The 23,157-nt window shown below is 42.0% G+C and overlaps 2 protein-coding genes across 3 annotated transcripts in view; both read left to right on the top strand.

Annotated features, from left to right (window-relative positions):
* Nucleotides 1-4,250, top strand: part of armc6 (armadillo repeat containing 6) — a 5,374-nt gene extending 1,124 nt beyond the window's left edge. For both annotated transcript variants that reach the window (XM_072668308.1, XM_072668307.1), the window contains 6 exons: nt 225-310; nt 815-1,382; nt 1,486-1,631; nt 1,775-1,906; nt 2,150-2,287; nt 3,426-4,250. In XM_072668308.1, coding sequence (XP_072524409.1) covers nt 225-310; nt 815-1,382; nt 1,486-1,631; nt 1,775-1,906; nt 2,150-2,287; nt 3,426-3,638 — 1,283 coding nt within the window. In that variant the 3' untranslated portion in view covers nt 3,639-4,250. The remainder of the gene's footprint in view (nt 1-224; nt 311-814; nt 1,383-1,485; nt 1,632-1,774; nt 1,907-2,149; nt 2,288-3,425) is intronic.
* A 1,227-nt stretch (nt 4,251-5,477) lies between these two features.
* Nucleotides 5,478-20,313, top strand: slc25a42 (solute carrier family 25 member 42). The gene is made up of 8 exons (XM_072669061.1): nt 5,478-5,870; nt 10,603-10,771; nt 12,598-12,709; nt 13,155-13,180; nt 13,300-13,466; nt 15,166-15,282; nt 15,450-15,601; nt 16,285-20,313. Exons 2-8 carry the CDS (start codon nt 10,691-10,693, stop codon nt 16,599-16,601), a joined length of 972 nt encoding a protein of 323 aa, XP_072525162.1. The 5' UTR covers nt 5,478-5,870; nt 10,603-10,690; the 3' UTR covers nt 16,602-20,313.
* Nucleotides 20,314-23,157: the final 2,844 nt, after the last annotated feature.

The raw sequence follows: 23,157 nt of genomic DNA on the forward strand, positions 1-23,157 counted from the left end.
TCATTATTGCTACAGTGATTTTTAAGCAGTGGTCACCCAGATCTTGCACTCCTCATTCCGGTTAATAAGGTCTTCTGAAGGCTGGAATTGGAGGGGTGGACAGGTGGGCACGATGGGCATAGATCAGAGGTGCTGGGTTAGTGACCACTGCTTTGCACACATTGCTTTCTTACTTTAAATAGGAAAGCAGTTCTGATTTTTGTTTTGTACAATTTCTATGTAAGGTGTGGACCTCAGTAACATTGTGAAGGCCGTACCGAATGCATCTTCTGAAGAGACCACAGAGGATCAGACTCATGAAGTTCTTCAGGTACAGTGTGGTTTGTTTTCATGAATGTAAATGTGGACTGTTTGGACTGTCTGTTAGAAAGTCCAGATCGATCTGCTCTTTGTTAGGGCAGGAAGGTTGCTATAGGAAACTCATTGCTTATTGTACCTGTCTAAAAGATCCAGTAGGGGGAGCCCTTGTGATCTTCTATTGGGATAGAATAAATGAAACAGCATACTTTTATTGAATTATCCCGGTTCAGGGGTATACACACACATACACTATATGGACAAAAGGATTGAGAAATTGAGGGATAAAAAATGTTCATATGTTTACAGCTTTTTGACACATAGTGTATATAACACTAAAGTGATGATATTCCAAGTAGTGTTTGATCCATGATCCATGCTGGATCCATGCTGGTTCATTCGTCATAAAATGCTTGAGGAACTTCTATCTTACTTGGTTTTTTGGCATGACCGCAACAATATTTACCATTCAGACCGGTTCAGCACATGACCTTGTGTGTGCTTATTTTTCACCCAGGCTGTTCAGTCTCTCAGAAGCGCGCTAGAGTCCTCTTCCACATCCATGGTGGCCGATCTGAAGCTCTTCACGGAGCAGTGCATCCTTGGTTTCGCTCAGCGTTACCTGGCAGCACAGAAGGAGGCCTATCCCACAATTCTGTCCTGCTGCCAGCATGCTGGCGAGGACAAACAATTGCTCTCTGCTGCTCTAGCTGCTCTCTCTGCCCTCACAGACGGGCAGCCGGACCTTCTGGACGCCGAGGGCCAGGGTTTTTTGATTGGCACCTTACGCACGCACCAGGAGGACCCGGCCCTTACCTGCCTGGCTGTCCGGACGGTGCGCCACTGCTGTCTGAAGCACGAGCAGAACAGGCAGGACCTGGTGAAGGCTGGTGTTCTAACATTGCTCGCCAGCACCATCAGGAACCATGTGGAGCGACCCGAGGTGGTCAAGGAGGCTTGTATCACTCTCAGGGTCATGACTTTTGACGACGATGTGCGCGTTCCTTTCGGCCATGCGCACGAACATGCCAAAATGATCGTATTGGAGCAGAACGGGTTGAAGGTCATTGTGGAAGCTGCTAAAGGTTAGCTGTGGGCATTAAGGACAGATTAAGAAACCACTGCTGTAAAATTAACCTGTGAACTGTAAAGTACTGAGTTAAATTCTTACCCTCCACTCCTCTCCAGCACACCCCGAGAACATGTCTGTCCTCAGTGAGCTGTGTGCCACTCTGTCCCGCCTTGCCGTGAGGAACGAGTTCTGCCAGGACATTGTGGACCTCGGAGGGCTGAAGTTTATGATGACGCTGCTGGCGAACAGCTTGGACTGTCAGGTGACTATTTTGGTTTTGAACATCCTTAGGGTTTTAGTCAGTTATGCGAATATGTATTCGAAGTGAACAGCAGCAGTCATGCTACTAATAAGGCCCCATTCAAGTAGGCAGAACTGTCAAAGACCTCTTCTCTTTTCTTGCAGGACCTTGTAAAGCAGGTGCTAAGTGCATTGCGGGCAATTGCAGGAAACGATGATGTGAAGGATGCCATTGTGAACGCGGGCGGGACTGAACTTATAGTCATGGCGATAAATCGTCACATGGGGAATGCACAGGTATGCCTTTTGTCACTCAGAGATTGAACAAGGGATGTCTCCATCCAGTTGTTTAGCCCTATGACTAGCAGTTTTTTTGTGACAGCTGGAAGGCAGTGATTATTTTTGGCATAGCACAGAAAAAAATGAAAAAGCTTCTAATGAATTACTGGCTTTTGACTTTTCTAATAGGCAAAGTGGATTAGACTAGTCATGAGTAACATGTTCACTCTAAACCCATCTCTGTCTTTGATTCTGTATCAGGTGTGTGAACAGGGCTGCGCTGCTCTGTGCGTGCTTGCTCTGCGGAAGCCCCACAACTGCAAAGTCATCATGGAGAGTGGAGGGGCACTGGCTGCCCTACAGGCCATGAAGACCCATCCGGCTGAAGTCAGTGTCCAGGTCAGCAAAGTGCAATGATGCAGCACTTTTTCCATGTTGCGTTTAAGGCTGCCGCCTACTCTGGAACAGGATGCAGCGGTTCCTCATTCATAATAATAATTTATTTATAAATATATTTTTCATTTAGGATTTTTGTTTTTGCATTGCATTTGTTTTTGCCATTGTTTATGTCATACTGACATACTCGCAATCGAACCAAAAGAGAGGTAAAATTACACGTATGATAGAAGGTCGGCATAAGGTGGGTGTCAGTGGGTCCTGCGTGACCTACACAATATCTAGCGGGGGGAAAAAATCTATTTAAAACCTAACCACAGCATTCATAAACATGTTTTATTAAATCACATCATAAATTACTGTGTAGTGTGGTAGTGTGTGGTTTGGGACATAGCCCTGCTAAACTACAGCGTCAGGCAGAAGTTGTTAAAGCAATGTGGGCACGGATACTGACCTGTGATGAAGCGGGCAGATTTGGGTGGCATGGCATTGGTGGAGTGGGTGGCAGGGTTGATGGTAGATTTTGCAAGCAGGAGTGAACCCCAGCCTATGCACAACTTGTTTGCTTTAGATGCCTTTGGTTCGTATTGTGTTCATACTTCAAACAAACAGAGCAGTCGCACCAGGGTTCGAATTAATTCAAACCAAAGCTGATAAGTATAAACTCACCCTAAGAAGGAACCACACATATATGGTTTTGTGCAGGTTTAGACACCCCAGGTCAGATGACATGTTTTGGATTTTACAAGTTAAAATGTTCACATCTATAGCTAAAGCACAATTACTGCTTAATTAGTTATCATTACTGCATAATTATTTGCTTAATTTAACATTGCAAAAAAGAAATTTAAAGTGTTGTGTGCAAAAGTAAAGGCACCTTTAAATGCATTGTTTTTTGTTTTTGTTTTTACTTCAGAAAATAAGTACTGTAGTGTGAGAAATCTGTGGTGGACAGAATTCTAATTTCAGTGTTTCATGTTTTTGACTTAGAAAGCAACAATAATATATAATTTGTCCATAATTATTAATATTACTATTGTTGCTCTTATTTGTATTTTGTGATCCAAAAATATCCTGATTATAAATGTACATGTATTGTTTATCCCTGATTTTAACTATGTTCTCCTTTCCATCATTACAGAAACAGTCCTGCATGCTGTTGAGGAACCTGGTCGCCCGCACCCGTGACTTCAGCCAGTCCATACTTGACATGGGAGCGGAAGCTCTAATTGGTCAGGCCCTGGCCTCTCACAGGGACTGTGGCGACGTGGGAAGGGCCGCCCTCAGGGACCTGGGTTGTCAAGTTGAACTGCGAGAACTCTGGACTGGCAACAAAGGAAGCCTCACTAACTAAAGAAAGTCTGGGGTTGCCAGATTGATTCGTCACTCACTGTGGAGCAGCATGGAAGAGACTTCCATAAACCATACAAAATGACACCAGTGGAAAAAGTCTACAGTTGTCCTGAATTGAGACCATTTCTTTGCTGATGCACTGTTCATAAACCTCTAAACATATTGTGTTACAGTTTTTTTACTGTATGTTTTAATACTCGTATTTTTTATGCTTTCGTAAATGTGTACGACAATTAATTTTTAATTTAATTAAATATTGTGTCTTACTGGAAGAACATGAATAACAGATTCACCAGAATACTACTGGAATAAGTGTACTTGGTTCAGAACATGCTTTGCTCCTCCGACACATTGTGAGAGTGTATCAATCAAAAGCATAACTTGGACACGGCCATGCACCACCTGCACCGATTGTCCTTTATTGACCCACGTTATTGTGCATGAGAGCAGCTACAGAACTTGATCCATATTATTGAAAAGGCAGTGAAAAGAAAAAGTCTGTCAACGTCAGAAAACCCCTCAGTGGTACCCTGACAGTTGTTTCATATATACCGTAAATATGTGTAAAACAGTCCCAACTTACAAGTCTGAATAAAGATGCCTTTAAAACAAAGATTCCAAAGCAAATTAATGTGTTTTATGATCAAGTTTAGTTATTTCAGTACAGTTTTGAAAAATGAGAAACTTTTCAACAGTGTATGGAAATTTACTCTGTACAAAAATGACCCTTTTGTTATTATATTAAATCAATTATGTTGATTCAATTATTTAGGGGTTAATTTGTTAGAGGGCTGGCAGATCAGTTATTGAAGATTCTGTTTTTGAGCCAAATGGGTTGAATGTTTGTGGTACATAATGAGAACTGTACACATTCATTACTCAACACATCAGTAACACATCAAATATTAAGAAACAAATTAATATTAAATATCAAAATGAATGTAATATCATCAGTCATTGCATTTTGAATGTCCAAAATGTCAACTTTACAGCAGTAAAAAGTAAAAAAAACAAACATTTTGGAGCATTTCTACAGAGCAAAGGTAGAAATATTAGCGAATATCGATACAATAAACCCTTAGTTTCCCTCAGTTTAGAGAGGGCACTTTATTAAAACGAGGGAACAATTTATAAAATGAAGAGAACTAATTAAGATGAAATTACAATTGTCGTTAAAACATCTCTAAATGTTATTTTTCAACTTTGATACTTTTGGGACTTATTTGTTCATTACAAAAGTTTTACGCAATGTAAAGAACGACTGTCAGATTCAGATTATGTCAAAAGGTGAAAAATGTTTTTGTGGCAGAGACTAAATATATCACTCTAAAATGTACTGTACTGTATTTACACTAAACTCTTGCCCATGATTACAGAATATACTGTACAGATGCCACAGACTGAGATACAGGCTACAGGGATCTAAAATCTACAGCATTACTGTACTCTACTGTACTACAGTACAAATGCAGTAATCCACTGTGGGCTTGACTTTGGCTTGAGTTTGATGGTACACAACCTTGTTGTCAGGCTTGTCAGTTGAAATTGTTTCCATTTCATGTGTGTGTGTGTGTGTGTGTGTTTCACCCAGACGTTTTATGCTTATATTTGACCTTCCTGATTCAATGCATATTCAAAAGTGAAAAACTGCAAAACTGGAGATACGGGGTAATGACAGTGCTTCCTCTGGGTATTTTCTCACCACTGAAGCTTCCATCACTTCCAGACATTTCTGGACGGCTTGCCGTGAACGCCCCTCAAACGAACCTATCCAGACGCGCGTCTGTGCCCTCGGACTCCATTTCCCACAATGCAGCAGCGCTCACCCTTGCTCACTAGTGTCAGGCAGAATACACGAAACAGCATGGAAGGTGCAAGTTATAGTACTCAGTTTTCGTGCACTTGAGGCGGGATAAGTAGGGAAATGTGTCGAAGCTCTGTCTTTAAGGCTACCGAGCTTCGCAGCGAGTTTTAACTCGGAAATGCGGGTGTTTACAAGCGAGTAGAGCGGCGCGCCTGGCCACCAGTTTAGTTAACCAGCTCTCGTAGCGTAGCGTAACGCAGCGCTAGCTAGCCGCCTGCTGGCTAACCCTGCTAGCGTTGGTATTCAGCTCGAGTGAAGGGGAGTGGTTGTCGAACTGTCACTGCGTTTATTGTAAAGTCGTCCCGTGGATAATTCAGAGGAGGAACAGGCTCGAAACGGGGCAGAGCCTGCTAGGGGTGTTGTGTGAAGGTAAGTCTGAGAGCGTTATGAGTTTGATCGAGCAGCACAACAACACAACACTTAGTTAGTTAGCTAGTGCTAGCTGGCTAGCTGGCTGGCTGGCTGGCTGGCTCGCTAACTCGCTGACCTGCTGGCTAAAGCACTCTTCCTCTGGTGCTGGTTGGTGTAAGAAGACTGCAAACGCATTTCATTCTCAGTTCTGTTCTTGTTTACAAAGTAAATAACTCTGTGTTTAGTGTGTAAACATGCTAGCGAGCTAGTCCTACGTGAGGGTCACTGTGTGAGGTTAATAAGCTGGGGTTTTGCCCTGGTCACTTCACCTTGTGAAGGTGGTGGTGAAGGTGGTGGTGGTGGTGGTGGTGGTGGTTTTCACAGCATTCACCTTCTGAACTCTTGCTGTCGTCGACCTTTAAAGCGCCTGATTCGGTTTAGCACAGAGTTTTAAGGGTTAATAACTAACAGTTAGGATCAGTGTGTTAATAATGGGGTGTGTTTTGCTCCTGGTAGGACGTGATAGCGCTGGTGGGGCTCCGAATAAGAGCCTGTAGGCCTGAATGACAGCAAAGTGAGGATTGGGGAAAGGTCCCAGGCACCGACATTAGACCAGATTTTTGGTTCCAGTTAAAAGCAAGCACAGCTTAATTGGCCAAAGATGAGGCCAAAGTGTTGGACCTTTTGCTTTCAAGTAGGCTCAGTATTTACAGGCTTGATCACAGGCTTGATCACAGGCTTGACAAAGCTTCAGGAATGTGTCTTAGATAAATGAGGCAGTTGGATCCGCGCTACACCGGAGCATTTGTGTTGGACAAACCAGTGCTCCATTATTCTCAGGTAATAAGACTCTTTTGTAAAGCAGTGCTTCAGAGACTATAAAAGCCTTGGCAGGACGGCTGTAAGTTGACCCACAAGGAGAAAAGAAGGGGAGAAGGACAAGGAGTAATGGAGAAGAGAGTAAACAACAGGTTTACAATACAGTGCATATTATTCATATCCATTTATACATACATACATTCATACATACATATACTGTATGGACAAAAGTATTGGGACACCTGCTTATTCAGTATTTCCACCAAAATCAAGGGTGTTATGAAGAGTTTATCCTGCCTTTGTTGGAGGAACTGTCTCTACTGCCCAGGGAAGAAAGGCTTTCTACTAGATTTTGGAGGAGCACTGCTGTGAATCAGCAACAGGAGAGTTCGTGACCACCCCAACTCATACCAAAAGTGTTTGCTGGAGCGCCAACCATCATTCCAGAGAACACCGTTCCACTGCTGCACAGCTCAGTGCTGCCCACGCCTGGCATTAGGAGGCATGGCGCCAACTTGTTCATGTCTATCTGCTCCAGAGAGTACTATTCTATTGGCAGTTCTTCTCTACAAGCTGTGTGTGTGCATTTGCAGTTGATTGTCTGTGTCAGCAATTGGTGCAGCTTAAAGTAGCTGAATGCAATCATTAGAATAGGCGTCCACAAACATTTAGACATACAATGTGTATGTTTATACTGTCATATATGTGGTATTTCTGCTTACATCAACACATGGCTGCATAGATGTCCAATAGAAACTGCTAGAAGAATAGAACACACACCTTCTATATGACCTGGATTATGAGATCAAGATTAACTTGATAACTTAAACCCTGCATGTGCCGTAAGTTTACTCATCATTGAGATCTTCACTGTCAGAACTACGCTACTGTCAAAGTTTACATCAGTTTCATAGGCCCTAGAATAGAACATTGTGGTACTCCACAAATATGCTAGTATAATCATTTATGCATTAGGATTATGAACTGTTAAATTAACTTTTATCATTTAATTTAAGGGGTTTAAGGGTTAATTAGCAGCACACCTTACATAAACTGTGTGTCTTTCTAATTTAAAAAGCCACAAAGATTAGATTGGATTCGGCCAACAGCTTCTATCAAGGTACACAGATCAGACTGGGGGGCAAAAAAAACCCTAGTTTTGATTCTTTAGAACGTTCTTTCAGTTCTTCAGTGCTGCAATTGTTAAGAGCCTTTAGTAACATCAGCCCTGAACAACGACTTCTTAAAATAACACTGGGATCAGCTGCCGTGGGAATATCTGATGTCCTGAGTTTCATACTGGTTTGTAGCTGTACCATTGAAACACCAGTGCTGTTTATGTGCACCAGTGTAAGATGTCATTATAAAAGGGGTTTGAGAGTTGAAGGGTTCAGAGAGTTTTCAGTTACTTGGCTCGGACCCATCCGATGAGACGGGCATGCCGGCCTCAGTTTCCCTGACAACTCTGCCCTCCCTCAGCTCCTCACTATTTAGTTATTTATTTAACTCCTCAATCCCCCACACCATTTCTGTTATTCTTGTCCCAAACGGTTCCTTAGTCCAAGTCTTGTTTCATAAGCTGTAATTATAAGAGTTAATTGTTAACTCTTACAATGCAACAGGTCCAAGTTTTCCATTCAGTTTGGCTCCACGTCGCAAATTGTCGCCTGCAGTGTACTCTCTGACCCTGTTTACACCTGGTCAGTTCATTCAAAATTAGTATCAGAATAGTTTCTGTATAAATGCTGAGTCACATAAAAATGGAGTGGTGTAAACACACCCAAGACTCATTTAAACCAGATAGAAATCCGATCACTCAAACAACTTCAGGAGGTGGTCTGAGACGCATTGGAGACGCATTATAGTATATTAGTAGCGTTATAGTAGTAGTAGTTATTAGTAGTAAAGTAGTAGCGTTATAGTAGCGTAAATCCATCCCTCTCTCCAGAACACATTCCACAACCAAAACACCTCCCAGCACAACCCAAACACCAGTGTAGCGCAACAAGGGAATTTGCCGGAGACGCATTTGACTACCCAGAGTAAATGCATCCAGATACCAGATGTATACAGGGTCTCTGATAGCATGGACAGTAAGACCCTGTTTACACCTGGTCACTACATGGGACTAGTATCTGGATTTTAGCCAAGTGCATTTACACTGGGTGGTCAAATTCGTCTCCGGGTAGTTGGACTGAACCCGGTTGCTGTGTGGGGGGAATATGCAAATTAATTTTGGTGTTTGGGTTGTGGACAGCATCTTGGAAAGACCACCACAAAGTGTTCCGTAAACTTCCCAGGAAACGTGTTGACCACCATACTTGTGTGGTCAAGCCAGTGTGTAGATGATTCGTAGTAGTTTGGCGTTTTTCACTTTCAGCATCTGCCCACTTACTTCTATTGTAGGTATGTTTCAATAATTGTGTTTTCTGAACTCTTGCCCATGATAACCGAACATCATACAGATTAGACAGACAGAGTATTTCCATATCAGACTCTACTGTACTACAGTACAAATGCAGTAATTCACTGTAAGCTTGGCTTTGAGTTTGGTGGTATACCACCCTTGTCATGCTTGTCAGTATAATTTGTTTCCAGAATGTGTGTGTGTGTGTGTGTGTGTGTGTGTGTGTGTGTGTGTGTGTGTGTGTGTGTGTGTGTGTGTGTGTGTGTGTGTGTGTTGGTGAGGGTAAACCTTTCACCCAGAAGCTTTGTACTGATATGTGAACACTATGCTGCCCTCATGCTTGGTGACCTGAGAATAGCAATAGGATTTGTGCCAACTGGATCAAGTCAGGTTTACCTCAGCAACACTAGGGACGCATGTAGGCCATCCATTCAAGCATCTTATAAAGTCATTGTTCCTGCGGGTGTTGACAGGATTACTGAGTTGTTATGTGTGTCCACTGTCATAAGTGAGGTTGTAACGATTCCAGTAGAGTATCGAAACATGGGGGGGGGTGTGTGGACATTTGTCATATAAAACATGGGAAATTGTGTTAAACCTGAAAATATTTCCATTACACCCCTAGTAGTATGGGTATATGGCCAGACATTTGGGCCCATAGGCCTGTCCTTTTCAGCGATTAAATAATTCAGTGATTCTAGTGCTGTTTTTGGAATCCTGCCATCTGATGGCCTTTTAGATGCCATTTGATCCTGTGGACTTTTTATACACTGTGGATTGCTGCGTACTCCTCTGATAATGCCCCGCTGACCTTTGCCCTCAACAACGTTTCATTTAAGATGTTCCATTGTGGGAATGTGCCGTTTTGGGTTATATCAAGTTAAACATCTATGTGTTTTTAGCTGCAGGCCTGGTGTTTCTTCTGTGAGGAAACTGGGCTTGTTTGAACACATTTTACAACAATAACTGGAACCTAAACTGGGCTTTGAAGACTTCAAAGAAATAAAACAACTTCCTAGAAGGAGGATCTTCAGGAATACTGGGTGTTTCCTAGCGATAACACAATTAGTTTTGGAATTAAACATAATTGAGTGCAGTGTTGGTGATCATTCCTTTGTAAAAAATAAAGGTGCTCTAAAGGGTTCTTTAGGGGAGGGGATTTCCATACAACAACCATTTTTGGTTCTATGAAGAAAAAGATGTGAGCATGAAGAACCTTACAATTGATGAGAAACCCTTATATCAGCTCCTTTAAACTATTTTGGTTCCATGAAGAACCTTAAAAATTGATGAGGAAACTTTTCATCCATCTTTCAGCCTTTAACATATCCTTCAAACATGCATCTCTTACAAAACTGGTTCTTTGTGAAACCAAAAAAAGGTTCTTCTATGGCCTTGCTCAAGAAACCCTTTGTTTTTAAGAGTGTAGACCCAATTTCTTCATCACAATTATTCAGACACTATATCTACTGTATAATAGAGCTTCCATGCTAATTGCCCTACTTTGGCTTTTGCCCCTTATAGGGAGCTGTCCAGTCTGTGTGCGTGTCATCATCGAGTTAGCCAGCCAGCAAGCCCCGAGTGCTGGCGTGTATGAGTTTACGGGGCAGGGATGGGAAATGGAGTGCAGGAAAGCCAGGGGCCACTTACACAGGGTGAGGTGCTGCCTCGTCCCTCCTCCAGCCAATCAGAGGTAAGTGAACACACCCAAATGTTATATACTCTGCAAAGTCTGTAGAGGTTTGAAGAAGTCTTAAGTGCCTCCCTACTCCCTATCTATATAGTAAACTTCATAATACACAAAGTGATTGATCGCTTCTACACTCAAACAGTGCGATATGAGTGTAATAGGGGGTTTTACAACCCAAGACTGCTCTTTTGGACATTTACTTCACCAAGAATGTGAAAATCTTTACTTCATGACCTTTGTAGTGCACTATATAGGGGGCAGGGAGCCAGGATGTATAGAAGGAGTTTTACTGCAGACATGCAACGAAAACTTATGTGCATCCGTTCACAATGACCTGGATTATCTGGCTTAATTATAGATTTATGATCTAGGGCAGTGAAGCCTGACCTCATTCCCGGGGACCTACTGTCCCATAGAGTTCCAACCATAATGTAACACAGCTCATCCAACTAATCAGGTTCTTTAGCAGCATCCAACAAGCAAGAGCGTGACTGTGCACACACAAACATGCCCACACTTGCACATGGGGATCAGGAATGACGGAGTGTGATAGAGCAAGAGGGAGAGAGAAGCAAAGATCCACAGTAATTACTACACGTTTCTGCCTGTCTGACAAAATCCGATCTCCGCAAACGCATTCCGTTTACATTTGTATTAAATGTGGACCAGCTCCGTCTCTGACCACCCTAAAAGGTGGAGTGATCCGATTGTAATCCGATCTTGGTGCATCCTGCGGGTGTTTACACCTGGCTTTTCATGAAGACAAGTAAAATCCGAACATGATCTGATCACCAAAGACGCTGTTAATGCCTGGTGTAAACAGGCTCTCTGGCACAGGTGTCATTACAGCAGTGTTGTAACACTGTGTTTCAGAACTCCTGACTCATGATTTGGGGTTGGTGTTTGTTCCAGAGTCGACAGCGTGGGACGCTCTGATGCCAAAATAGTGGCGCACTTTAAATACGCTCTTATTTTTAGAGTTCTGTTAAGCAACTATTTCAGTCGGTGGTTATTACCTTTTCCAGTTTTGAGCCATTATATAAGCCTGCCACTTCCTCCCACGATTGTAAATGGTAAAATGCAATGGTGAGGTGAACGCAAAAGTGTACTGGAGGAGCTTGAAATTACCTGATTATTAATACAGTTGACAGTAGATGTAGATGTATATGTATATAGAATATACAGCCCCCTCTTGGAAACCTACATGCTTTGCTACTTTGTCTTGATGAATAGGTCACAGTCTCTTCAGCAGGTGTTCCTGTTTCTCACTTAGGTTTTGCTTAAGAAGCTTTGTCTGTCAGGGGTGTGTGTGACTTGCAACTGCAACTGACTCACGGTTGGCTAGTGTGCTGCCTCCTGCACCCACGTGCAACTGATTCAGTTCTGACATCATGGAATAAACACTGCTAAAAACACTGTCTTGATTTCCGTGTGATGTGGGCTGTGTCCCAATTGCAGTTTATTTGCTAATCTTAGTAGTGCAGGTTTGGCTGGTTAATACACTAAATATTTACATACTAACCCGTTTTTTAGCATTGCTATGCTAACTTACAGTACCAGTCAAAAGTTTGGACACACCTGTTTGAATGTGTGCTGATCATCATCTTAAAAACATTTGGTACAAATACTAGGGTGACCATGTTTTTGCCCACTTTCACTTAATGTTTTTTTGGTTGTCCTCAGTTGGTCCTTCCTCTAGATTCTCTTTGTGTGTTGGGGTTGTTGTAACATTTGTGTATCTACACTTTCCTTTTTGTATATGTTATGTTGTATGATTGTGTGTGTGTGTGTGTGTGTGTGTGTGTGTGTGTGTGTGTGTGTGTGTACAGGGTTTTAAACAGGGTCGCTCTGTATTGAACTCCTTGTTCTCTGGAGCCTTAGCGGGAGCTGTGGCCAAAACAGCTGTAGCTCCTCTGGACAGAACCAAGATCATCTTTCAAGGTAAGAAACACTGAGCTGATGTTAATATGGAATCTAGCACATACACTCGCTCAAGCATCTAATTTCTGTACATGCAGTGCCCTCCACATATATTGACATATTGGATAATAATCAGCAAAAGATTAACAATATTTATGGACACCCCCTCTAATTAATGCATTTAGCAACTTTACATTGTGTCAGATCCTCACAGCAATGCTCCAAGATCTGTTATAAAGCCTTCCTCCTTGGACAGTAGAGACAGTTACTCCAACAAAAGCAGGAGAAACTCTTCTATTTTTTTATGACCCTCAGTTTCAGAAAAAACAACATCAATGAAAAGCAGGTGTCCCAGTACTTTTGTCCATATAGTAAATTTCTACATATCATTTCCTGAGATGCCTTTAAAGACCATTGCACATTATCCTTCCATAATATTTCCTTGTTTTTTGTCTTCCCATTACAGTGTCTTCAAATAGATTCTCTGCCAAGGTGAGTCTAAATTAAATTCTGGTATTCTGAGAATGATTGCAACTCATTTCCTGCTTATGAATGCATAAAGTTATTGAAGTTAAATCTACTCGGATTTGTCTGTTTCTGAATGAGAACAGGAGGCGTACCGGCTGATCTACCACACCTACCGGCAGAATGGCTTCCTCAGCTTATGGAGGGGGAACTCGGCCACCATGGTGCGGGTTATCCCCTACGCTGCCATCCAGTTTTGTGCCCACGAGCAATACAAGACCCTGCTGGGAGGGTATTATGGCTTCCAGGGCAAGTGAGTACCTTACACTGTACAGCAGTAGAGTGTTCACATGATGAAGTGAATCTTGTTTTGTTGCCAGGAATTTTACAGTTGCAGTGTGTGGCAATCAAAAGCACATTATGGCAGTTTGTCCATCACATGCACTCCTATATGTATAATAGTATCCTGGAAGATTTTTCTTGGAAACTGTAATGTACACCATAATTACATATCCGGGCAGTAATCTTAGGAAATCTTACTATTTCCTCATAGCTTGAGCATTGTCAAGGTCTTTTGTTTTCATTTTAAGGGGGCCAAAATCTCATGCTGATCGAGGATTGGGTTCAGTGAATGTATTTATCACACTCTTAACAAAAATAGGCTCTGTGTTGCTCTTAAAGGTTTATAGGAACATATACACACTTGATTCAGTCAAAATAATAACATGGTAATATTGCTAAAAATGAATGGAAGCTAGTGTTCACCATTATGTCCCCTGACGTGACCTAAGCATTGCTGACTGGACCAGTTCATAATTGAGCATTATAACCTAGTAATAATGTGATAAAATAAACTGAAATGAACCTCTGAGTTACTGTTTTCTACATATAACCATTGTTCTTGCTAAAGAACACTGATTTAACAGTGTAAAGAGCAAATTTCACACCAAGAAGTGATTCACAGAGGCTGTAGTGTTCCCCTTCAGTACCTCACCCAGCCCTCAGACAGAAGTGTTTGGTTTCACCCACTAAAGCTGCTCTGTCAGAATCTGCATACCAACAGAGGCCTCATTTATTTAAGGTCATGCCTGTTGCTATCGGATGACCGCACTTTCAGAACATCCTGCTACTAAATGCTTGCAGATCTGTTAATGAAGACTTAAGTAGGACGGTAGTAACAGTAATAAGATGTACAGCGTGATGACAGACGTTATTGCTAGTTTATGACTTGTGTGTGGAACCGTGTTGAGTACAGCGGCGTTTAGGCTTTAGGTGAATGTGAGCATTGTGTGGGATGTAGACCGAGCAGACACTCTAAACAGTCTTATCTTCTAACTATCTATAGCTATCAGAGTGGCCAAAGCGAAACACCATAGCAACACCTTAGCAGCCACCTAAGACCCCATATGTCCAAATGTTTGTGGACACCCCTTCTAATGAATGCATTCAGCCACTTTAACTTGCACTCATTGCTGACATGAACGTGCAAATGCACTCACACACACAGCTAGTCTAATCCATGTAGAGAAGTATTGCCAAAAGGATAGGACTGTTTGGAAGACTTGAGACCTATTGGCACCATGCCTAATGCCAGGCATGGCAAAAGTATTAAGCTCCCCCAGCATTGAGCTGTGGAGCAGTGGAGCTGTGTTATTTGGAATGATAGTGCTCCATCCCATACTGTTGGGAACGAGGTGGGTGGTGGTCACCCAACATTCTGACCTCACTAAAGCTTGTGTCGCTGAATACAATGAAATCCTCACAGCAGTGCTCCCAAATCTAGTAGAAAGCCGCCTTCCCTGGACAGTAGAAACAGTTACTCCAACAACAGCAGGATAAACTTTTAAATACTTGATTTCAGGGGGGGGGGAAAGATGAACGAGGTGTCCCGAAACGTTTGTCCATCTATTGCAGGTTGATCTTTAATCAGACATGATCACAATCACAATAACTAGTATTTTGTTCATGAAGTGTTTTTAGACACTCGGTACCCTGTCTTCCCTCTGTTGTAGAGCTTTGCCTCCTGTGCCACGACTCCTGGCTGGCTCGTTAGCTGGCACCACTGCCGCCATGCTGACATATCCACTCGACATGGTCCGTGCCCGCATGGCTGTCACACCGAAAGAGATGTAAGACTTAAAGGGATACACCTTCTGTGCTAATTAAGCTTTGTTTATTTGTCCAGAATTTTGTTATTTATTTTATTTATTAACTTTTTGTGTTCACCAGAAGAAGAAGAAGCAGGTCAATTAAATGGTTCTAATTGCTGAGTGAATTTATGACTTCTGTTCCTCAGGTACAGTAACATACTGCATGTGTTTGTGCGGATTTCTCGTGAGGAGGGACTGAAGACTCTCTACAGAGGATTTACCCCAACCATCCTGGGCGTGGTTCCCTATGCAGGACTCAGCTTCTTTACCTATGAAACACTCAAAAAGCTGCATGCAGGTATTCTGCTCTACTGCAATGTGTGTGTGTGTGTGTGTGCGTGCAGATTGCAGCTTACATTTGTACACACCCTCCTTTATCCTTGATCACACTGTGGTATCATTTTAATCAATTTAATTGGATTTGGTATTTTGATATGATACTGGGCCTGGTTTCCCAAAAGCATTCAAGTGTTGAGATCTGGTCTAAAGAGTGTTCAGTGTGATCTGCAATTTACCAATCAAGTTTGTGTTAAAGTACTTGGGAAACTGCTTGTTAAAGCAGTGTAATATTGACAGTAAAACCAGTACACCATGATCTAATGCAGACTTTTATGAGCCAGTATTAGCCTTATCAGATAGATTTTTAGGAAGACCTGGTTATTCTAATTGTTCATGAGGGGTCTGATCAGCCGTGGGATTTTTGTATGCTAAGCAACAGACTTTTCAGTCCGAAACAGTACCCCTTCAGACATGCCTTTTATTTGGAAAGCTGTTGAACTCTGTGAACTGAATCTTTGTACAGCAGTTATTTGTTTCCCTATCAGAGTGCTTCATTTTCATGTCAGACCTTTCTCCAATGGGGCCCCTGGAGTTAGCTTGTTTGGGCTGAACTAATTGTTGCAGCCCTTAGTGTTTATTCAGCTGTGTTAATGCCCTTGTAGTAAAGCCTAATGTCTCTCTGTCTCATTCTCTCTCCATCAGAAAAGACAGGGCGAGGCCAGCCATACTCATTCGAGCGCCTAGCATTTGGGGCATGTGCCGGCCTGATCGGACAGTCTGCCTCCTACCCGCTGGACGTGGTGCGGCGCCGCATGCAGACGGCAGGCGTGACGGGCCACACGTACAGTACCATTCTGGGCACCATGCGGGAGATCGTGGCCGAGGAGGGCGTCATCCGGGGCCTGTACAAAGGCCTGAGCATGAACTGGGTCAAGGGGCCCATTGCCGTAGGAATCAGCTTTATGACCTTTGACCTCACACAGATCTTCCTGCGCAAAGTGGGCTACAGCTCACGGTAGCCAGGAGGGGGCGGCAGAGAGCCACAGAGCAGCAGAAAAGTGAGGGAGAGGGAGATTTTAGAAGCAAAACACAAAGAACAAAGGACTTTCAAGGTGCAGAGGACTCTGAATGGATTTCTGCATGTAGCAGAGGTGGAAATTAATTAAGCAAAACCAGTGGGGAAAAAAGGAAATATTTAATTAATTAGCGACAGTGCTAATTTTTTTTTCTGCATATGCTGCCAATGGAGCAAACAGGGATGTTCTTAACTGACAGAAAAGGCCCAGAAATTAGACTGAGACATTTTTAGCGATTTAGTTTTCTGCGGAATCAGTCAGTACACACTGTGTGTGTGAGAGCGTAGGCATTTGTGCGTGCAAGTGTGTGCATGAGTTAACGAGAGGTACACACAGACAGAAAATGAATGTTTTGTCCTATATAAGTCCCTCCCCCTTTTACACTGCCGTCTCACAAGTGTCCCAGCACAGGATTGACAAGAAGGATGTCCTTGAAGTGCAATATTATCTTCATTCTTTTTGTATACGCTTAAAAATGAAGATACTACAAAGGGTTCCTTAAGCGAAGAACCACTTTGGTTCCGTACAGCCTTCCCACTCACACATCTCTTGCAAAAATGCTTCTTTATGGAACCAAACATGGGTCTTCTATTCTTTGTGACATCTTTATTTTTTATGTGTATCCATGCTCTCATGCTGCTCATGGACTTTCAGAAAGGCCCTGTGTTTTTTCCGTGTTTTTCTGTGCTCCCTTCTTTTGTAAACATGGCTTCCCCGTCGCCCTCCTGCCTTTTGACGTCTGAGCTGCCTTGACTGAATAATTAGAAATTGATTGACGTTTAGTTATTTAGTTTATCAAAAAAAAAAGAATGAAAAAGTTGCCTGATTTTTATGATCTACTTTCATATCATTTTAGTTTGTATCGCCCACACATGACTTAGAGAACCAAGGTGAGCGTAACACTTATTATCAAATGGACCCATAAGTATCACTATCATAATAATCAGAAACGGCAATAAAAGCTGTTGTACATTTGAAGCATGAAGCGGTTCTATGTTCAGGGGTAATTCTACATTCAGAGTTGCTTGCTGTTGATAAATAGTGTCTACTCAAGCTTGTCCACTGCTTCTATCTTTAGCCTGTGCTATAAGTGTATCCACCACTCCAGCCACTGAGTGGTCAGAGCAGGTGTGTGTGCTGCTTTTTAGCAGGGAGCTGACCAGGTGCACCCATGTGCGTCCTGCTGAGGGCAGTGGAAATGCAGTTTAGGTCAGTGTCTTGCTCTTGAGAGACGTGTGCTTGTTTGTATGGGATTTGTATTGGAACGTGTGCTCCTTTAACCCTTTGCGTGTCGCTTTCTTGGCTTTAGCTGTAGGCCTATAATGTATACAATGGTTCAAATTAAGGCATGTAAGAGGTGTTCAGTTTTGGTCCAAGGGGATCTTTTTGTGGCTCATTTTGGTGAATTTTTTTTTTTTTTTTCTTCTTCTTCCTCATGCTCAGACACACCCGTTACACATATACACAGTACACAGTTATATCAGAATATTATGACCACTTATCTAATTGTGGAAATAACCACCCTTGACTCGGGCGAGCCGCCGTGAATTTGACTGTATTAGGTGACGGAAGGTGTTGCTTCTAGATATTAACTGGTCCCCAGTGGCGTGGCAATTGCTCTGTACCACTTGCCAGAGTCGCCGTTCCCCTCTGGCATCAGTGGCCCGTGGGGCATCGCTGTTATACTTTTAGGAGGCACTCAGTGTGCAAGAAGTCTGTTTTTGCTACACCTTTGCTACAAAGATCCCATGAGGTTAGCGTGTTCTGAGATGATACCGCCCTTCACCAGGTACCCCATTATCATGCCTTTTTGGACATCATTCAAACCACCTTCTTCTACATGCAGAACACCCAACGGCAGAACACTAGTGCCCCATGGGCCAATGCTGCCAGAGGGGAACAACAACTCCAGCGAGTTGCTAAAGGCAATCGCTGTGCCACTGTGGAGCAGTTTACCTCTATAATGAACACCATCCGTCACCTAATACAGTCCGTGCCATGACGTCTCATGGTCATAATATTCTGTATATGACTGTGTATATACTGAATGTTACATGAATGTTTAAAGTAATTTTGGCATTTGCAGTGTTAATTTGCCAAGGCTTGTGATATGCAAATAAGCCCTCGAACAAATCTCTGTGTATCTACTGTAGTCTATTGTGTACTGTGAGCATATTTACCATTTCATACACAACCCAGATGAGTGTTTTCAGTAGGCATTTTGAATGAATCAAGCAATCACGTCATTCTAAAAACCCAACCTAAATAATTAAGTAATTTAGCATGAATGATTCAGGCTAGACTTGCAGTGGAGTATTTCATTGCTTTTCATGCTATGCTAATGTCTATCGGTATCACACTAACATGTAGTCAAAAACCATGGGCCGTGTTACCAGGTGTTCGGTTATGTGTGACTGAAGGTTCGCGACACAGTATTTTTTTCATATCCATATTTCGTGCAGCTCCTCTCTGCAATGGGTGTTGTTTGAACATGCAAAAATCACCAAATGGTGCTTGGACCCCTTTTGTACTAAGTCTCGTCTGTTCATTGCTGCACAGATATGGCTATACCTTAAAGCTGAGCGTAAATATATCTATATTTATACTAAGTGCCTACTACAAAAGAACAAAAGCCCTCCCCTGATCAAAACTCAAGCTCATGCTTCTTTCAGTAATACACAACTCACATCTACAGTACCATGTGACAGCATTCCTCAACTGTCATTAATAGTGCAATAGATGTAAGCTCATGTTTCTGGTGAGCGCACTGTACTGTTGTGGTATTTGTTGTAACTGCATGATTTATTACTGTGCAGATTTGCTACTTGGTGTTTGGGTAACACATTGCGAACAATACCTTTTTGCACTTGGTATTTCTTGGTAACTCCTTAAGAGACTCCATTCATTCATGAGTACATATATACATACATACAACTGACCGTCATCTCGGCCTTCTGATGGAGTGCTATTGTGAAGTATTAACTAGGCCGTCTGTAATCCGCTGCCGGTGGATCAGTGGTGTTGAGTATTTAAGATGTGTTATGACTGGTACTCTGAGCCTTGACCGTTGTCTCGTCCGCACAAATACAGTCAGGGAGGTCAGAGCTGATCGTTTGAAATGAGATGAAATTGCTTTAAATGAATGAAACGAATTGTCGTTTTTAAAACCATGCTTCCTTCTACATACACTAATCTACTAACAGACAATCTCTCTCTATGCCAAAGCACATGTTCATGAATATGAATTGTCGTTCCTGTTTTACCCTGGTGTGATGGCATCTATTTGTTTTTGTTTGTTTGGTTGGTTGTGTTTTGTCTTTTAACCTGCAAATCCTATAGACCTACTGAACAATATACTAAGGTGGTCATTACAGTTGTATGTAATGCTTTGGAAACATAACCACACCACTTTATTGGGGGGGTTGAGGTGTTTGTTTTACAGTGTAGTTGTAAAAGCATTCATTGGTGGCGATGGTCATTCGTCCCTCTATAATAAATAACCCTTCTGTTTCGGTGTTGGTGGTTTCCCCATGTAAACCTATCTAGTCTCTTACTAAGGTGACTGATATCAAGGCTTCTGATCTCATGACTAGTTTTGTAAGTTTTACGGTATTGTGCCAAGTGAATGTACATTAAACTAATGAGATTACAATCCCTCGGTGGTGGTGTGTTACTCATTTGCTCTATTAAAATACATGCACTGTACACAATCACAGATATTTTACAGTACTGCAGACATTATCACGATGGTGTGAGAATGAGTTAAAGAGGCCATTCAGAGTCATGTTTAAAATCACGGTCATATCCACTAGATGGTGCCACTTCATCACAGTTCGATTAGCTAGATCAACCTACACCGATCAGCCTTATTGTTGGCACCACCTGCCTAATCTTAAGTAGGTGCCTTCTGGTGCTGCTACAACAGATCTGACCATTCGGTGGCATGGACTCCACAAGACCTCTGAAGGCGTCCTGTGGTATCTGGCACAAAGACGTTAGCAGCAGATCCTTTAACTCCTGTGAGCTGTGAGGTGGGGGCTCCAAAGATGACGTCAATGAGCCCTAGGCACTCGTGGCCCTGTCGCCGGGTCACTGGTTGTCCTTTCTTTGAATCACTTTTGGAAAGTACTGATCTCTGCACACCAGAAAAACCCCACAAGACCTGCCTGATGTCGTCTAGCCATCACAATCTGGTTCTTGTCAAAGTGGTTCAGAGTCTTACGCTTGCCCATTTCAGGATTCTTGCTTTTTCCTACAGATCACCTTCAACAACTGACTGTTCACTTTCTGCCTAATGTATCCACCCTTGACCGATGCCACTGTGGACGAAGATCCACATCACAGGTTTTCACTTGTTTTCACTGATGAACTTTTGTAAATTGAATATAATTGTGATTTAATTTAAAGAACATCCACCTTTTGAACAACATCTAGTGCATCTGGATTTGCTCAACTGTATTTGGCAAGCAACATGTTTTTTTATGCTGTACCTCTGGATTATACCATTTTTCTTATACAGAAGAAAGAAGCAAGCTATGATGATCACAGGCTACAAATCAAACTTTTTTATTATTATTATTATTATTATTATTATTATTATTAACATTTTAGAAACAGTCTTGAGATTGTAAATGATCCAGTCCAGAAGGGCATGGATGACAGCAAATGTGCCTGTTCATACCTTTTTATATCACTTTTGGAGCTTTTCACATGGCAAGATCACATGACTAATTCAGTTTGTCTCTAATGTTGTCAGTGTTAACGCTTAATTCAAATTACTGTGTTGACAAGGATCCATTTAGAGCCATTATCTTTACTAAAGTCCCCTTAAAGAACCAATGTATAGTATGTATGGTAAATTGGATATCTCTATGTATGTATTCAATCTGAAATCGCTGGTTAAATAACCTTTTTAAAAATAAATTTTTATTGACATACAATAATAATAATATGTTCTTCATGTTATTTCATTAATTCTGGCAACAACTAAAAATTGTGGATGTTATTCTTTAGTTTATTGGAATTCTGTCACATTTGGACACACGGCACTTACCTTTTTACTTACTCTGATCTTCCTGCTGATTATTTCTAATAATGCGAAGCGCTTGATGTTGCACAGGACAAGTATATTAAAGTCATTTTACATTTATTGTAAACCATACTGGCTTTATATATTTTATACTCTCCAAAACATTGATTCTAAACTGTCGAACAGTACTATACAGTACATGGGAACACAATGAGTGTAGGTAGGGGTCAGCAGTCTCCGGTAATGTTCACATCACCCATCAGAATGGGGGGGAAACTGTGATCTCTGTGATTTTTAGGGTGGAGTGCTTGTTGGTGTCAGAAGGGCTGGTTTGAGTGTTTCTAAGACTGCTGATCTACTGGGGTTTTCAGGACAGCAGTCTTTAGAGTTGACGCAGAATGGTGCAATAAAGAAAACATGACAGTTCTGCAAACGGAAAGGCCTTGTCCATGGTTGGAGCTGACAGATAGGCTGCAGTAACTCAAATAACCACTCCGTAGCCACAGATTTGGGGAGCAGGAAAGCATCGCAGAATGCATAAGACGTCCATTCTTGAAGCAGATGGCCTTCTGAAGAAGCTGCATGTCAGCATGGACCAGAATCTTAAAGCAATGTTTCCCAATATCTTGTGGAATTATCTATTTATTGATTGATAGATAGACTGATTGATTTGAGTTGTCTGTGAATGTGACTGTGTATTCTGTGTATTTAAAGAGTGTACTTTCCTCAGAAGTACACTTAAGTAGGAGCAGAGGTGTTAGCATTTAAAAATCCTCAGGAAAGTCACTTTTCCACTTTCCTGTATATATTCTACAAGTTTACCTTTTTAACCTCCACCTAAACATCTAACATCTCTGTTTAGTCTCCATTAACAGGAGCAATCTCGATTTCCTCTTCTTTAGCTTCTGCTAATGCTAACGACGTGGGTCTCTGACGTGTTCTTCGGTGTGCCTGCCGCTAGATGGCGCTGCGTACCAGCCTTACATTAAACGGGCCCTCGTTTCTGCCTGTGACCTGAACTTGACCTTCACAAAGACTTGTACTGAAAGGCCCATACTAAGTTACTAAGTTACTGTTCTGGGTGTTTTGGGTCTTATGAGATTGTAAATGATAAAGATAATGAAGTTTATTAATAATACAGCTTGATGTGGTCAGTTTCGTGAACCAGTAAAGCCATTGTGTTCACTGTGCTCTACGAGTCCATTTTGAATGGGCGTCCAGGATGTGCCGTGTGTTTCTGCTCACACTCGGTCAGCAGCTAATGTTGAAAGCTAATGTGGTGTTCCAGCAGTTATTATTAGAGGCCCCATATGGAGAAAAGTGGTGTATTAATAGAAACCTATGTCATGGCAAAAAAACAAAAGCACATTTTCCAACCGGCTCTAGATTTGATTAATTTTACTATTTATTTATTGGCTGAAATGAAGTGTGCTGCTATTTTAGCCTCAAATGTAGGGGTTCAATGAACGA

The sequence above is a fragment of the Salminus brasiliensis genome, chromosome 23 (assembly GCF_030463535.1).
Source record: "Salminus brasiliensis chromosome 23, fSalBra1.hap2, whole genome shotgun sequence".
NCBI lineage: Eukaryota > Metazoa > Chordata > Actinopteri > Characiformes > Bryconidae > Salminus > Salminus brasiliensis.